At 38.0% G+C, this 18,841-nt stretch overlaps 1 protein-coding gene across 6 annotated transcripts in view; it reads right to left on the reverse strand.

Annotated features, from left to right (window-relative positions):
• The window catches only part of DOCK10 (dedicator of cytokinesis 10), a 120,037-nt gene that overhangs the window by 62,080 nt on the left and 39,116 nt on the right, over positions 1–18,841 (reverse strand). For all 6 annotated transcript variants that reach the window (XM_071566073.1, XM_071566072.1, XM_071566071.1 and 3 more), the window contains exons 4-10: positions 13,414–13,496; positions 8,857–8,929; positions 8,388–8,528; positions 7,993–8,127; positions 3,649–3,832; positions 2,047–2,132; positions 1,064–1,147 (exon numbers count right to left, since the gene is read on the reverse strand). In XM_071566073.1, the coding sequence (XP_071422174.1) occupies positions 1,064–1,147; positions 2,047–2,132; positions 3,649–3,832; positions 7,993–8,127; positions 8,388–8,528; positions 8,857–8,929; positions 13,414–13,496 (786 nt within the window). The remainder of the gene's footprint in view (positions 1–1,063; positions 1,148–2,046; positions 2,133–3,648; positions 3,833–7,992; positions 8,128–8,387; positions 8,529–8,856; positions 8,930–13,413; positions 13,497–18,841) is intronic.

Consider the following 18,841-nt stretch of genomic DNA (forward strand, 5'->3'; position numbering starts at 1 on the left):
GTTGGGCAATTTGTTACACATAGGAAAAGGCACTATGTTCCAAAACTAAGTAATCTTTTAAAGGTCTTGATCCCTGAAACACCTGAAAATCTCCAAAAGTCACTATTGGGATCTACATATTACAATAGTAAATGAGTGTTATTCCTAATTTATAGATTATGAACTAAACTAAAAAGATTGCCTGAGGACACAAATAATGTCAGAGGCAGAATCATGGACTCCAACTGGATTTCTTCTAATTTTAGAACAGACTTTTTTCTTGTTTGCTTACTGTTTCTGAAACTTTCATTTCTTCATACAAACAACCTCTTATTTTTAGTTTATTAACATCAAATTTTAGAATGATATTTCAGACTTCTCCCCTCATTTCCCCTTAAATACCACACCAGTATTTCAATTCCATTAATATTTTTAATTGTGTTAACTTATTGACAACAGGTTCAAATTTGAATATATAGTGATCCCATTGTTACTTAAGCTTTCAACTAAAATAAAATTTCCATTTAAATTACATTCAGTGTAAGAAATAATGTTCTTTGAATCCTGACATGTTAAGCAAGCTGAAGATAAACAGAAGAGCAACCTGCACTTCCTGTATTTCCACTTTTTTTCATATGGAGAGGCTTTTGTACCTTCATCTACATCTTCTCATTGGTTTTTATATCAACTTACATTTGTGCCATCAAATTCCATGTAATAAGTAACACTAAGAACAGGGTTCTTGTAGCACTGCCAGTTTGAGAGAAGGTTCTGATCCTGTAAGATTTTCAGTTTGCTTTAATGCTTGATTTAAGCTAATTCAAAGCTTAGCTTGACTGGACTAGATGACCTCCAGAGGTCACTGCCATCCTCAATCATTCTGCAATCAGACACGTGTAGGGTCTATACAGAAATCTCTATGGATTAGAAATAGTTCCCCTCTGCCTTCAAAAATGAACTCTTGGGTCTACCCAGCTGCTTGCTGAACTGCAATCCACTCTGGTGGCTTAGCCTACCCAGTTAGCTCAGACCACCTATATTTTAAAACATTGAAGAACGTGAAAAGAAAAAAAAAATCACTTACTGCTATATCAGGATCCAAAGAGAAAAGATTCAGTCGCTCTGTATTTCGAGAAGCTTTCACTGTTTCTTCTGTTTCTGTGATGTACTGTGGTGACAGATAATAAATTAGTTTTCTGCACAAGAACAGAAATCCATAGAGTTGTTAGACTTCTAAATGAATGATCAATGTTTCATTTGTAACAACACTTCCCGCTTCTGCAGCAATCCCAGAGTGCCTTCAAGCACTCTTTGCTTTTGAATCAGGGATTTTCAGGCCATGATACTTCTAAGGAATCCCTAAATCAACCAATTAAGTAATTCAAATTCATGTATGTTCCCATATGCTATCCACTGAATAGGATGTCAGAATGGTGGATCAGTACACCAAAATCACTTCAGAGATTCCCAAGATGAAGAGAAAAAAACTCCAACAAACAAGCCCCACAGAAAAACACCTGTGCCAGGGGAGGGCAGAAAGGGGAGCAGTGAAGCATTTTCAATCTAGCTTTTCATTAAAGAGCTTCTTAGCACAGTGTACAATTATCTCATCCACATAAAGCAGTTTATACGATCCAGAGGACAAAATGTCTCCCCTGACAGTACATATTCCAATGAAGTTACAGAAGGTGATGAGCAGTTCAGAGCTTGTTTCTTTGCTAGTCACACAGGAAATCTTGGCTCTTCAAGGGCCAAACTCTTCTGAAATGCAATTGAGTAAATATTTCACAGATAAGTGCAGGGACCAGACCCTTACTGACTTTACAGGTCTAAATCAAACTCCTCTGTCAAGCAATTTCTTTACATCTAGTGGAGATTTTCTCACTCAAAATGATCATTTGTTCAGAAAGAAAATTATTCCTTAATGTATCATATCTCTAACAATTGCAATGCACTGTGCTATAGTTTTGAACCTTTTACAATATAAATGATCACCTATTGGCAGGCATTTTTCACCTAGGAAGCTCTTTCCACTAAACTTGTACAGATAAATATAACATCCATTACTTTTCCAAAGTCTGTGTGCAAGGTGTTCTCTGAAGAATCTGCCTCTTCTTGAGAGCAATCATAGTTCACAGCAACTTCTGCAGGGTCTTGAAGAGAAGGAAAAAGACATAAATGGTTTTATCATTCTTTAAACTCAGTTGCCATTGGGTTTAAACTAAAAAAGAACCTATTCCCATGCTATTTCTTTACATTCCCTTTAGTCTCCTTCAGGCTAACAAATGGAAGGAACATTAATGTAAAACTCTGTCCTCTTCAACCTCATTTCCCATTGCTGCTTCCTGTAACTTAGTCCATGTTTAAGCTTCCAAGCAAGAGGCCAATGCAATACCAAGGGTTTACATAAAACAAAAAATTTTGGATTCCCAGTAAAGGGAATGCTCAGTGAGGCAGGTGGGACCCTACCTGCGCTTTGGGAAGGGGAGGGATGCAGTCTGGACTCCATGAGCCACAAATCCATGGATCCAGAGAACAGCACTATACAGCAAGCCCTGTGCCTCACTAGGTAATTCAGCTGCATGTGAAATAAGTCATTGCAGTCATTTAGGGCTCTTCTGCCAAGAAAGCATCATGCCTTTTGACAAGATAACTCCATAGCACATTCCTGTTGCTTGTTACCAGGGTTTTTGTACCAGTAGAGACTTCTGTTTTCTGTTAGCCTATGTTTTTGACCTTTTATGCACATATTTCTTCCTGTTTCATTACTATCCCTTGTGGGTGGGATTTTCAAACGTACTTCTCTGATTCTAAAGTGCAAGTCTCTTGTGCCTCCAAGTCATAAAAATGTCTTTGGCTATATAAAGAGCATCCTGTCCTTCCAAAATCAGAACTTATTATAAACATCAGGCTAAGGACTTCAATTAGCTCTGAACTCCCCTAAGATTCAGATGCATACGAACTCAGAATTTTGACTCAGCTCAGAGCACATGCAGTTCAAATCTGTATTAAGGTTTCAAGTGTTTTGTGTCTTAGAATTTCAGCTGGGGTTCAGCCAAACTGAGCAAGGATTTATTATGTGGAGGAATGAGTTACTGCCACATGCAGAGTGCAGTATAAGAGCATCCAATCCTTTCTTCCACAGCAAAAGCATATTAATATGCTAACTCTAAAAAGTAAGAAATGAAAAGTCAATAAGCTTTCAGGGAAAGAGCAATATACCACAGCTGGGACTTTTTTTTTTAATACTTCAGATTTTTAAAGAAAACAAAATGCTTGAAAAAGAACTGATCTAATCACTCTCCAGCAAAAAAACTCTAAAATCTTCAGACTTCTAGGACAGTAAAACATAAAGTACTCACAAGAACATTGACAGAAAGGACTAAATTTGAAAAAGAGCTGCATATGCAAAACAGAGCCACGTTGCTCTTGCTGACTTTGTGGGGAGCAGCTTTACCTTCCCCCCAGCCTTCTGAAAATGATCTGTGGGGAGTTAGCTGACATTGTTCAGGGGATTGCCAAGACTGCTATTGATTTCTGACGAAGCAGCAGGTACAGAATCCATTACAGACTCGGGCAGTTAAAATGATTCAATACTGATATCTAAAGTTCAATTTTTTGCATTTGATTAAGAAACCCCCAACAATGCAAGAGACTATTTACTCTTACCAAGTTTCAGATCAGTGAGATCTGCACTTTTCCTCTCCTGAACAGTTCCCTCTGGATTTATTTGCAGGATTTTGTTGAGAGTGAATATCCAGTCATCCATATCCTGCTCATTTTCAGCTGCCAGCACAAAATATGTGAGGTCATTCATTTTCAACTCAAAGGCATGTTTCCTAAGCCTGTTATTCTGTTGGAACAAGAGGAAAAGAAAAAATAAACACTAGAACTAATATAAAACGGTACTAAAAAGGCATCCTTAAGATGGACTTATGGTCACTGCTTAAAAATAACATTCAAGCAAACTTCAGTTCTTTAAAGAAAATCCAAATGGTGTGATATTAATGCAAGTTTATGTCAATTTTTTCTTGGGTTGTTGTGCATTGAAGATACTCGAGGGCCAAACACACATCTTCTATTTACCCACAGAAAGCAAAGACTGGTCAGTACTACAGAAGGGAATACCTCCCAAGTGGAATCATTTGCTCAGTGGGAACATGACTTTCCAGATGATTGTAAGAAGACTAATTCCTGCACATGAAAACATTACAATGGGTACTTCCCATGTTTACCTTTGTTTTGGAAGGATTTTAAACACAACTCAGGGGATCTCAACAATTGTTCACAAAAGGCAAAAGGTGAGGTAGGGTGCTGGTCAGTCATTGTCATGCTATCCTTTTCAAGTACAGAACAAGAACAAATGCCACTGGGAATAGATTGAGTTTGAAGCTCCATTCTGTATCACCACATTTTACCTACAGTAGATTAATTTCTGTCATAAGAATTAACAAGTACTTAGGTACTGAAACAGCTCAATAAAATTAAACATAGTGATGTGATCCAATACAACGGACTTCATTCTTGTCATTTATCAAATTAGTGAGGCATATATCTCTTAGTCTTAAAGAAGCAGTTGCACTTTTTTCCTTGCTTAAATCTGAAAGAACAGCGACACATCCTACCCATTAACACTTCATCGAATTTCTAAAACCACTGACTATGGACATCACTGCCACCATTTTTATTTCATTATTCCAGAAAATTGCCATCACTTTGCTGACAGATCTAACTTTGGAGTGATGCTGACAAATGAAAAAAATTAATCCACTCCATAACTGGCCATTTCACTCAGCTTTGTTTTAATTCATTAACAGTCTCAAATAACATGACAGTGATCTCCTGTAGTCCTGCACATTATAACTATTTTTCAGTATGGTCCTGTGTCAACAAGGTACTAGGAAGTTTCTAAACCAGATAGTCAGATGATAGTGATCCTTTTATTTAGGAGGAAAAATCTGATACCAATTAGCAGAGGAGACTGAAAACTCAAGACACTGAGAATCAAGTTCCATGAATAGTTTTTTCCAGCAGCAGAGATGATTTAGAAGATTCCTACCCAATCTGTTGCTAATCACTTGCTCCAGTTCTTACATTACGCATCATGACCCAGATCAGGAATCAGTTAAGACTGAACTACTTCTCCTGGAGCTACTTGGGTCAACAGTCAGATAGATCTTGGCTTTTCAAACTGACTTGGGATTGTGTGTGTATCTGTGTGTTATGTTTTAGTCCTGTTACTGGAAATTCTCTTAATAGGAAATAGTTTTCCTCTCAAGTACTTTATGAAGGTGAATATTCTTTATGGGATATAAATTTTAGCTCATTAAACATAGAGTAAAAATAGCGTTAGGTTTTGTAGCAATTGGTTCTTGGGTGTTCAATATTTTTCTTGATCCTGAAATCACTTTAATCCTCCAATCCAACATTCAAACTAATGTAATATAAGAACTAAAATTTCATGAAAACCTGCTATATACATAACATTTTATAACATAAGGCCTTGACAAAGAGCTAGAAGTTGAACAAAACTATGCCAAGAATCTTAGGAGTGACCAACTTTTAAAGACAGATTATTTTTAAAGTGAATTATGTACACCAGTTCATGTGCAATCTATAAAGAAAAATGCTATGTTTCAATTTATCTTCAGAAAGTACAAAGAGCATTTAAAATGAATACCCTTATTGTCTTATTATATGCTTCCCCTTATAGACATGGCCAAGATCTTTAAGTCAGACATTATCTAATACAGAAATACATCTCATGTGCTGAATCTTAAGAACATCAGGGCAGGAAAACTTCAATATCCACTTTGCCATCTGCACTTCAGACTTCTGGTAAGCAGATGAGATCTACAGCAAAGCCTTTGTTTCAAATCTAAGGCCAACTATTTTCTTCCTGATCAGCTAACAGGAAAAAAAGTACCATTTTTCAGTTTGCTCCTCTGTAATTCCTTCCATATGGTATGAGGACCTTGAGGTTGATCAGTAATCTTCAACACTGAATTTTTAGTTTGAAAATATTTTCCAGAAGGAAATAATACAAGATTCAAAAAGAAGTTATGAATGAGCTATAAATGAAACATCAGGCTAAGTCTAATGCCTGCAGGGTCATTCTTCCAAAATAACAGAATTGGTTTTGGGAGCATTTTGTATTTTATCTGGAGACAATTTCTCCAGGATGTTTACTACAATTTTGATATTCAATCTCTATCAAACAGAAGCTTAAATTCATTCATAGAGAGTTAAATGATTTATAGTGCTATTAAAACTCACTAAATTAGAACATTCATATCACATTTTTTCACTAAGTATTCAGTTTTACCTAACTCTTTCTCCACATTATATGTGTTTATTATATGTGTCCCTGTTTAAGGATTCTCTAAGCCAGGTTTTGTTTTTCAGCCCTTCAAATCTAAATTCATCACAGACTTTGAGAGCTGATGATACTTGCCCTAGTACTCCCTTGGCTTAGACTTTAACTTCCTGCTAGTGAAAATAGCTCATACCTTTGTGCATCCTATATTAAATATCAATCAAAGAACAACCATGGAAATGTGTGTCTGGAGGTGGACAAGAGAACATACAGTCCAACAAGTTTGGGATAATTTGGAGGAAGAATGTAGATTTACAAGGCAGCTGTCAAAAGTTCAGAAGAAGGAGAATTTCAAAGGTTTCTTTTTTGTCAGAGGTTATTCAAAAAGGCCAGAAATCTTGGACTCGAGACACTACAACACAGCAGAAAGGGACAGCATTAAATCTGCAGGTAAAACCACACTACAGAGATGTTCAGGGCTGAAGGAGAGCTCTGGCTGAGAGGCTCCCTTAGAAGAAAGCACTTGCTGCCAGCAAGCAGGAGCAAGCAGTAATTTCTAGGCAGAATTTCTGTATAGGAATGTCCTCTATGGCTTCTGCTAAATTTCCAAGCTCCCTATAAGGGTCTTTCAAGCCAACAGACTGATAAGAGCAAGTATCACCATCCTGCATATTTATCTCTGTCCTGTTCTACAGCTGTTTGAAAAATGAAAGACCCTTTTGAATGAGACAGGGGGAACAGTCATTGCCTACAGAGCTGGATACTGTTAGCAAATATTTGTTCCCAGAGTGAATTACTGACTGATTATTTTTCTTGCTCCAGAGTGGTGTAGGGGTGAAGGAGAGACTTCACAACCAACAAATCCTTGTGTTTATCAGAGGTCTTCCCTTGCATTACCTGAAAGGTTTCTTTCAAAGCAACCCTCAGATTAGCCTGCACTAGCACTGTTACCAATATTTACGGGTTAAGCAGTAAAGAACAAAGTATAGTCAAAAAAAAAGGAATTTCCTTGTTCAGTGACACACTGGACTAGATCAATCAATAGTCATATACGACTCAAGATAACACCTTGTTTAAAATAATAATAAAAAAGAAAAATAGAGATATGTTACTAGAGTTAGAGGAAAGGCAGAACAAGAAGGGGGAGAAAAAGCTAAGAACTCAATCTTAGGCACAGCAAAAGTAAAAAAAAATAAGGTTGTGTTATACATTTTCTGGCTATTCATTTTTCCAAGTCACAACAAACAAGAAAGTCCTGTCCTACCTCTGTCACCTCTAAAAGTGATGATCTTCAAAGAGACTCAGGATACAAGATTAATTTACCCCTTGCTCAACAGCCAATGCTTTGTAACCTGAATCTCTTTACCCCACAACAGGCAAGAATGTTCTTAGTAAACATGAGACAAAAATCTGACATCGGGGAAAATAATTTCAGTGAAAAGAAACATTTCACAGTATTCTCTCTCATGTGTGCCATGGACAAAGAATGTATGCATGATCTGCTACCATAATTCAGCTGTGGTTTTGTAATGTGTCAGTCTGGGCACTTGCATCAAATTAAAGAGCAAAAGCAACTGCGATCTCATTTCCCGAAACTGCTAATGAGAGCACTATTTCATTAATGCAAGTGTTCTTCTACTTGCCTTTTTAAATGCATCCAAAACCCAAAACATACAAAGAAACAAACTGGAACTTACCTGCACAACTCCTGTACAAGAATCCAAAAAAATACATCCCTTTGGCTCCTTCGATATTTTTTCATCTTTATAAAAATTCATAATATATGAGTTATCTGACAACTGTGTCAGCTGGAAATAGCGCTTTTTGAATGACTGAAGTGGTGGGAAAAAAAGAATAATGAAAATTATTGTGCAGCAAATTATTTTCACTGATACTTCATTCACATGGTTTAAATAATAGGCAACTCCTGACTGCACAATTTTGCAGACACCACAATATTACTTTACTATCATATAAAATAATGTAATTAAACATGAGATATAAACAGCTAAATGACAATGGCAAACAAGTGTGCCTCTGTGAGGGATATAAATCCAAATGGAATAAGGAAAGAATCATGCTGCTTCCTTACCCGAACAGTAATGCTATTGTTTACAGTGCTGTTGAAATTCCCTTTATAAAGCCATCCAGACTTGTAAACTCCTGCTGCTAATCCTCCTCCTCCTCCTCCACCACCGCCACCACCTTTTGAAGATGAGTGGGATGTTGTATCCTGTATGAAAGACATGATTAATTTTGCATGGACTCGCTTTCTGAATTCTAAGATGAAAGAAAATTATAATGTGTGAGTATATGCTTGACAACAAATAATCACCCTCTCATTCCTTTTAAAATAAGATGTTATTAATATACCTCCCATTCACAGGATGACACAAGAGACAAAGCTGTTCCACTAATTTCAGAGCTATTTAAAATATGAAATATTTTATAGGAGATAATGACCCTCATTTGTCATTATTTATTTGAAATTAAAACAATAAATAACTCTTTCCCAGGGGAAAACAAACAAACAACAAAACCACAAAAAACAGAATACATACTTCATCCTTATCCACATCTTCATGATCGATTTCAAAGGAATGTGATGGCAGTTTCTCTGGTCTACATTCACTTCTGGGAGGAGAGGAAACATTTTATTTATTTATTAAAAACAATCATGTACCAGCTATTTCAGGGAGATAACCATCCTGAGCCCCAACGGCAATGTCAGTACACCCCTACTGTTGTGATCCCATTGTCTCCTTTAAAAATCACTACAGTACAGCCTCTTTCTTAAGTCACATCTATAATTTTCTTTTTTTCAAAAACATAAAGTTGCAACCGTTCTATACAAATGATGAAATCCCAGTTCTTGTTCTCTTCTCTGGTTTTTCACCACACTGGATAACAAACCTAAAACAACTTCCAAAGATATCCCATTTAAGGCTGTCAAATGAATGAGACTGAAGTCTTCAACAGATTTTTCCAACCAAGAACATTGGAACTCTCATCTTACAACTTCTACATTGCTTCATATTTTCAAGATATTTTTTACTGTTCAATAGGACGAGCACAGTCTTAAAGTAATTTTTAAAAATACAGAGATGTCCTTTTGATGTGAGGCCATTTAAAATCACTGTATTGTAGACTCAAAACCAAAATTGAATATGAAAAAACAAAGAACTTAAGCACTTACTTAATTGTAAGCACATGAGTAATTGTACTTAAGCCCAGAGTACTTCCTGTGCTGGAGAATTAAACTTTAAGTAACAGCCAAATACACATGATAAAAATTGAAAGGTACTTTTAAAAGTAGAAAAAAATAGATTTTTCTGTGGCCTGAGAAATTTCAACACTGTTTTCAAATTCCTGGAGATTACAGATCTCATCTTGGAAAACTTCAGTTACCATATGAAAACCTACAGAAGTTATCATGCTAAAAGCCATCATTTATCGGGAAGACTGACTTTTTCAGAACAGGTAATTTAAAAAAAAGGTGGTAACTTGGACCCTTTTTTCTTTTAATTAATTCATGTATACTTAAGTTACAGATTAGGAAGATCAGAGTAATGAGCAAGATCTATGTCCTCTTCACTTTCCTCATTTCAAAGGCAGCATTATCATGTGCCTTCCCCACCACAAGCACAAAAGCAAACACAGAACACCTGAGCGTTTTATTTTCTCTTTAGTTTGTTCCAGTTTTGCAATTCAATATAAAAAACCGATCAATATTAAAAAAGGAACAGTAACAATCTATTGGCATCTTTTACATCTGTAAAAGTGTTAATATTCACTATATTTGTGATGGAAATCCATAGCAAGGTTTTTCAATGCAACCAATGACTACTGTTCAAAATTCTTACAGAAACACTCCCTCCCATCTGAAAGAACTCCAAACCAAAAATCTCAAGCCAAATCTCACCTTTTACTAAAAAACACCATCCAAGCCTTCACATTTTTAGGAAAAAGAAAAATCTATTGTCTTAGTCATTATTCAGAGCTCAAGTGCATGCAATGCTCTAGGGTTGGTGTGTAGGCAGACTGACCACTTGCACAGGTAAATCTACTGCACACACAGGCCCAATACTTGTACCAGTGTCAGGACAAGTTTGTCAGTTCTTTAAAAAAAAGGACTGCAAAAACATATCCCCAGCTCTGATCCCCTTGATGCTGTTGGGGAAGGGAAGGAGGAGTTAGATATCTGCTGGATTAGTGGGGTGCTGAGCCCTTACTACATCATACAGTAACTGCCCCTCTCTGCTGCTCCACATGCAGACAGTGAGCCCATCCCATGGAACCACAGCCCTTCCACAAGCCTGGGTACTTTTTGAGTTCCTCAAACAAGGAAATCCTTCTATCCCCTCAGCAGAGCTATAAAAGACTTAGAAAAGGACAGACCACTGCTGCTTTAAGTGTCAGATCTCCCTGACCACCCATAAAACCTTCATCCACTCAGACCTCTGTGTCATTCTTCATAGAAGGATTTTTCCCCTTCCTTGGATGGGAATCCTTTTGGATATGCTTCTCATCTTTCTAGGGCAGGCAGAAAAAGTGTGGTAAGGACACAATCCTGTTTGGTATACCTTCTTTTTCCCTGCCTATTGCCTCTTCAGACCCATATGAAGATGCAGAATTCCAATGCACCAGACCTGAAATATCTACCAAATGCTCCAGGTTTTCTATGGACACCAGCAAAAATTTTGCTAATGACTATTTCTGTTCCCAGACAAACTGTCACCACAGTACACACTAAGAAACCCCTATTCTTCCTCTACCCTTCCACTTGCTCAAGAAGCAAAAACACACCAGTGCAAAGCATAAAATATCATGTAAAAAGAGGTAGTGAGATTTCACAGAGAGGAATTTAAGGGGTAGAAAGACCTGAGAAAAGCCTCCAAGGAGGAACACACTCAGAGAAAAACTGAAACAATTGCTAAATATTTTGGTCTTGTCATGCACATAGAGTTGCGCTCTTCCTCAGTGCCACAGCACCACTTCAGTGGAATGGCACCACGGACACAGTGAGTACTTCACTGCCTGCCTCAGGTAGTCAGCATCACATTGCAACTACTTTCCAATCACAAAGTGTCAGTATTCAGAGAGAATAACTTTGATAAAAATCTGCTATGCCATTACTTGACATGTTGCATGACTGTGTGAAAAAAAACAGCCTGGCCTCTAATACAGCCAAGTATGAAGCCTTTCAGCATTGCTGAAGGCTGCTGAGTCCCAGTTTGTACACTGCAAATGGAAAAGTCCACAGGAAAGTCCAGTACACCCTCAGTGAACGGAATTACTTTTGCCACAGTTTGATCTGGTACTGCAAATGATGTTCTTTTCCCATGATGCAAAGCTAAACACCGAACACTTATCCAGTGTTCCCCAATATGACTTCCTATGAAGGAACTGATGGAAGAATATGCTCAGTTTTCTGACAGTATGGCAGCAGTTTGGCACAAATCAAACAAAACACTGTGAAAACTGGGCGTCCAGAGCTATGAACAGTGAGATACAATTCAACAACAAGGACGTATCAAGCCACGCTGATTTTCCTGAGAAGATTTAGTCTAGAACACCAAACTTCATAACATGTGCAAATCAAGGCTGAAGAGGCTGGAAATGGTATGAAATGAGTAGAACCTCAAATCAGCTCTGTTTAAGGTAGGTTAAGCTCAAAAGCCATGGAAGCTTTCAGCAAACAGAATGTAGACACAGCTGCTATAACTTTGTGTCTGAAATATCCACCAGTGCAGTATCCACACCATTTCTGAACGCTGTGTTGTGATACAAGACACAACAAGATATTGTTTCATTATAATCCTCTGTTCATGAAGTGGGATGTGAGACACCATAGTTTACCTGGAGAATGAACACATGAAAGTAAATCATGTTAAGCACCATATTAAAATAACCTTTGCAGAAGAGGACGTATGTAATCAGCTAAAACCTACTTTTGTGCAGAGTAATGCAACCACATCTGTCAAATGCATATTTCATAAGAGTCTAGATGTTTAAGGTTAAGTGGAAAACTGCTGTGCTGCAAACATTTTCCTTGAGCACTAAATGCATTAATTTTCTAAAACAATCAGCACACTAGGTACTTAAGAAATTGCATGTTTATAATCTCTGCTAAGCAAAACTGCTCTTAATGGCTTTCTGTGCTACCATGTCCACTACTCATAAAAACACTAATACACCAGAGCAAATGCAGCTCTGAGGGAAGGCTTGCAGCACAAAACCCTCTGAATACAGCATCAAAAGGAGCCAAAAGAATCAGTTTTTAAGTTCCTGAAGCAATACAGCAAGTACTAGTTTCCATCTAACCCAAGCCTTGAGCACCCATTCCTGTCTTATGTGCATGTAAAACAATTTTTCATCCAGTATCATAATTTTAATGACTCAAACTGCAGGAAAGGAGGCAGTAAAACAGCTCATTTCAGTAATTAGTGATTTTGTTAACTACTAACTGAAACTGTGCTGAGGGCACAGGATACAAACCTGCCAGAAACAGGAGTACGGGCAGAAACAGACACATATAGAAATGAACACCAAATTCCTAATTTCTTTTCACTCATATCAAGGAATTTGTTTCTGCTCCTCCCAACAATATTACACTGATTTTAATGTTCTGCCTCCAAGCACAGGAGGGATGCCCACTTACCCTGCCACCTGCACAGCTCTGCAGCCTTGTACCATCAGGGCTGCACACACTGCACCCAGATCTATAAAGCACTGCAATCCTACTCTCTGTTACACAGGGTAACTAAAAGGAGAATTAATCCCAGTTAAAGGTGAGTGACATTTATGCATTATTGAGTAAAACACAAAGCCACCTTTCCGTATCAACTGTGCTTTGAATACACAAATACACTTCGAAGGATTTGAATCAGCACTAAAAGGGTTTGTTGATACTAGTGAATTCTGCAGAGTCTTGAACTTTTCTGAAGGACCTTTTCTTCCCCTTTTTAAAAATGCAAGGCATTAAAAACACAGTAAAACAAACAAAGCTTCTGAGACAAAGAAAAGTGCAAATACGGGCAAAGCTTAGCAAATGACACAAACCTGAAGGTAAAAAAAAAAGCAAACCAAAAAAAGGAAGAACTTATGCTAGATCTTACTGTGGTAAGTGTCGAAAGTCTTCTGAATACTGTTCATATTTGTAGTTCACAACATGCCACTGGGAACTGTAGTATTTACAAGCCTAAAGAGAAGAAACACAAACAACAACAATAGAATTACTACAAATGTTTAGACTCAAGAAGGCTGGAGAACTAATAAAGATCTCATGGAGGTCTTTGTGCTAGAGAACATATTCTTCTCTTTTATAGCTGGATGCACAGTTCTTCAAGGAAAGCCACAGTCATATGTTTCCAAATTTTGAAGCACAATTTACCTTTTAAATCAAATGCACTGCATCATACAAGATGAAGGAGGGGGCTGAAAGCAATTTGACATGTTTTACTGATTCTCATCTGCTCTCTAGGAAGCACAATTAGGTAGTTACTGCCTAGACACTATGTAGTTTAGGCCTGACTTCCTCCACAGACATTGATTATACATTTTTTGTTTGCATCCTCTTTCATTACCTAAGACTTCCATTGTAAATTTGCCCTGCTCCTTTTATTCCCTATTGTTGCAGCACAAGCCCCCTGCTTCTTGTTCTGCCCTTACGGATTGATCTTTAACCTCTTAACAACACTCAGGAATGTATTAACAGGACTATCATTTTTCACCAGTCTCAATTTTCCTTTCACACTGAATTTGCTCAGTCATCTCCTTATCTTGTAGTTTTTGTTATCTAAAAAACTTCCTGCTGGTTTTGCATTCAACTTTGGAAATTGTTCTTAATACATCAGTCTCCCTTTAATAAGGAAAACAGACCTAAACAAAAACTGTACTGAAGGGCTTGGCTATGCTGTCAAATAGACCAGAATAACTGTGCAATTTACTTGATGCAGAACTTTTATCAATGCAGTTAAACCCAACATGACATTTTGAAAGGCAACAAGATACATGAAATATGTACAGTTATTGCTAAGGGACACAACTACAAAAGAAATGACACAACGTCAGAATTTCCAGTGATTCTTCAAACACAGTGTAAATTGCAGCCTGGTATTTGTACAGTATGCTGAAGAATTTACTTCTGTATTGAATTATTTTCTCCCCACACTCCACCTGAAAATTTGCACCAGCCCATGTGATGGAAAGGAAGAAAGAGAGGGATCAAGCCTAAAACCTAACAGTAGAAGTTGCTGCTCAAGACCATAGGGAAAAGGAGGCATGTCAGGAAAAGGACAGAGATCTACAGTAGAGAAAGGAGCAGCAGCATTGAAAGGAGTCTGAGGTGGCAACAGGAAAGACAGTCTCACATGTGAAAGATAAGACTCCAGCAGACAAATAGAGTGGATTAAAGGATACAACAAAGGTATCTAACTACCAAAAGCTACACACAGATAAAGTAAAAGAAAAAGCAATAAAGGCACAGGACTCCTTCTACCATGAGTGTTCCTTGTCTTCACTACCAGCCTCTTCTGAAGTGCCCATGGGAGTCATTGCTTGCACAGTGGCCTCTGTCTCAGAGAGACGGAGGGATTATGAGGCTGCTGGAACAAACCAGAGACGGGCTGAAAACTTAATGGTGGTGCTTTCTAAATTACTCAGCACTGGTTAACAAATCTCCTTTTTAAGTCTTGTGTAAAATACCCACAAATTATTTTAAGAAGTCATCTTCTGTGTATTCACAGCCTTCTATGACATTTTTATTTGGTTTAGAGTACGGAATAGATGGCAAGGAAGTGGGTGCATACTTATAGGTAGTTGTCTCCCTCCTCACACTGAGCTGAGCAGTTCAGCACAACCAAAGCCAGCAAACACATTTCACATGGATCCAGTATCTACCTTCTCACCTAACAGTAGCCCTCATTATCTTATAGGATGCAGAGTAAAGTGTGACCATTAGACAGTATAACCCAATATTCTCCAAGAATGAACATAGTATTATGGCATTAGAACTGACTCACTCCGCACCTGGCAGGATCAGGTCCACAGATACCCCTGACAACCATGTTCCTACTGTACTCTAGTGTTGTTTTCACTTTGTCTTTGAAAAGAGAAATAAAAAAAACCCTAACTCACTAACTTGAACCTTTCTGTTTTGTGATTCTTCATAAAATGAGTTGGTCACTCTTGTATTTGTGTTAAAACTATGTGATAGTCACCTGGGCTATGACAATACTTTTATAAGAGCAACATATCCTCCCTTCTACATAAGCCAATGAAAAGCTCATTGAGCACTGTGTGAGGGTGAGCAGACTCTCCATTTCACACATCACTCTCTTTCTCCTTGGCAAATGTAAACCAATGGAACCTTCTACAGAAAGGAGCACTTTTCCCCTGTGGTACTTTCATTACCAAGTATTCTACTCACAGATGCAATTAAAGCTCACAGAGAATGCTCAATGCGGGCTTTTATTGCAAACATTATAGGCCAATGTGTGAATAACATATAGAGCAGTATTTTAGCTTACAACTATGAAGGTTTATTGTGGTCCTCCAAGAAAAAGCTAATCAAAACAAAAATCAAAGGGGACAAAGCAGCACATTCAAGTATCGTTCAGTAAATTCACAGAAGGCAAACCAACTCAGTGCAACAGCTACCACTGTTCTTGAACTATCTTGCTGCAGGGAAACCAGACCTAGCTTAAAAAGTAACACTAAAAAAAGCATACAGCACTTTCTCTTCAGAATATCCCCACTCAAAATGAAATACTTCTGCTGACCATACTGACTTACAATCTTTCTTTTTTTTAAATTAGAAATCATTATTGGAAATGGAATTTTAACATTATTGGAAATGGATTTTTAACATTATTGGAAATGGAATTTTGACAATGAGAAAAAGTATCTGAACCTGATTTGAGGAGTAAGAAAAACTTTTCTAGAGGCAGAAATTTCATCAAGAGGCCAGCACTGGATCCTAATGTTTCTGGCAAAGCACAGAGGCACCAATGCAGGGGCTGTTGACCTCAAGTGAACTGAGGGGGAGGAAAAATGTAGTCGGAGAAATGGAAGCTTTGGGATGTGGGAGGGTTGGCACACATTTACATGAACTCTGTTAAGCAGGCAGGCTGCACAGCCCATTCCCAAGGGCCTTATCAAATTCAGGTCTTTTTTTTTTCCTTTCCTCTTGCTGCCCAGAGGGCTTAATTTTTCCTTAGAGAGATAGACAATCCTGCAAGTTTTTTCCACCTGTAACTTCTTCACTCTGGTTCTGGCAATGACAGCATCATGGCCACCACTGTGAAAAAAGCACTTAAAAAAGATTTACCCTGCAATGGGAAAGGGAAAGGGAAAGGGAAAAGGAATTTGGAAGGAAAAAGCATGATGAAAGCACAGAATTCAAGGAAATCAGGAGCACTTGAGAAACCCCAGCCCACTGAAGACAAATTAATTTTGACTTTATAAGTTTCTGGAAACGTCTCTTTTCTTGGAACTTAATTCATATCCTCAAGGTCCTCTCACCTAAGAAACATTAAGGTGGAAAAGTCCACAGACAACCTAAGACAACTACAGGTATAGGAATAATCAATGCACAAAGTATTACCTTTAAAATATAGCTAATAATTAGGTATAAATTTAAAAAGGGACTCAAATATGAATCGATCATAAAATGTAAAATATTGTCACTGCATGCAGAAAATACTTATCAAAGACTATTTATGGATTCATCATCATTTTATTTTTTAAATTTTTCACTCTACAGTTTCAACAAAACACAAGTGATCAGATATCTTTCTTAAAGTGAATTATTCTGCCTTACCATTACCATTACATCTGAGTATCATCAACAGTGAAAGTTTTTAGTTTCTGAGGAATCTAAAAGCAGCAATAAGAAAACTGAATAGACAGCTAGAGGCCCAAATCTTCCACTACAGGTGGACAGCATCAAATGCCGTCAATACTGAATGCTTTCCTCAGCAACATCAGTCTCATTTTCCTTCATCTGGCCGATCAGCTCTTTTGCATCCATAAACCTATACTGCTCAGGCAATTGAGTCATCATGGCTTGCCTCTGAAGTACTGTTTATGGTCCCTTGAGGAAGGGAAATCTGATCACATCTCCAAGCTGTCTTAGGTATGGATTTAGCAAGGGCTGGGGAAAAAAACCCCTCATCCTTGAAGGACTCAAGTAATGAATGAGCTAAAGGTGGAAGTAAAGCTTTCCTACTGTCACCAGTGGGAAACAAATGCCTGGAAGAGACAAACGTGGTTTCAAGGCATTATCAAAGACTTCTGACAATCCTTTTCAAATGATCTTGTCTTGTAGACAAGACCATCTGAAAACCCCCATGAAATGAGATAGGAGATTATGGATCTGAGTCCTTGAAATAATTTCAGTACCACATCTTCACAGTGCACCATATGAAGAAAATTAGTTTCACCTCCAACATCAGACCCTTTCTTTGCAGTTCACTGACTTGCTCCATGTCTTTGTGTCTCAACTTGCTAAACTATTGAGATAGCCTAACACAGGAGAACAAAAACAGCTGTTACTAAAATGGCTTCAGCAAGATGAAGCTGTACATGGCCTTTGTATACCTTCCCCCACACTATCTTTAGGAATTAGGCATTTGATCCCAGGTTGCAACAAGTTCAGGTGACCAACAGACAATCAAACGCATACGAGATGGACTCATTCAGTATTCATGACACCATACGGTATTTGAAGAAAGAAGAGACTCCTTCACCAAGTGAAGTGTTGGCTTTTTCACAATTCCAAAAAAGAAGTGAAGGTCACAAACTCTACTCTTGCACTTCTATACAGAAGTGCTGAACACCTGCCTGGAGCACAACAGGCTGCTGCTGGGTCAGTACACATCTGTGAAATTGCAGTGGACTAAAACCACAGGTCTTCACAGAACCCCATGCTCAGTTTTACTTAATTTTGGACTAGAAGCCATCCTCTTCCAGGAACTTAATTTTAGATATATGTATATATAGCTTTTGGCTTTGTGCCAAATTGAACATATGCATCACTACTTTACAACTGGGTCCTTTCAGCTCCTATTCCATGCACAGGATTACTCCTGTAGTACTGTTTTTTTCCACTGCTTTGCTCCTCCCTCCCCCTCCCCTTGGCTCTCTGGTATTGCAGAGAAAGCTAATAGATGTGCTCAATATGCATTTTACCAGGTTGGCATTAGCATCCCCTTGGAGTACTCAGCTGTAACGATTCCCAGACACTGTGTATATGTTCCATTTTCAGACCCACCATTTTCCCTGTAAATTTATGAGCACAGTGCTGGCCTTGCAACTTGTGGAACCTTAAAATAAAAAGCAGACCCCAAAGTGCTGAAAGGGCAGTGAGGCTTCTGGGAAGATAGATAATTCCACAAGCTATGTTATCTTTTAACTCTGCTGTCAGATTAAGAAAGATGGCAAAGTTCAGGCAATCTGAGCAGACAGTAAATTGTTATTGCTCTTTTTAGACCTGCTGAAAAGAAATAGGACCAGCCTGTAAAATGTCACATTGCATACAACTCA

Source organism: Pithys albifrons, chromosome 11, assembly GCF_047495875.1.
Source record: "Pithys albifrons albifrons isolate INPA30051 chromosome 11, PitAlb_v1, whole genome shotgun sequence".
Taxonomy (NCBI): domain Eukaryota; kingdom Metazoa; phylum Chordata; class Aves; order Passeriformes; family Thamnophilidae; genus Pithys; species Pithys albifrons.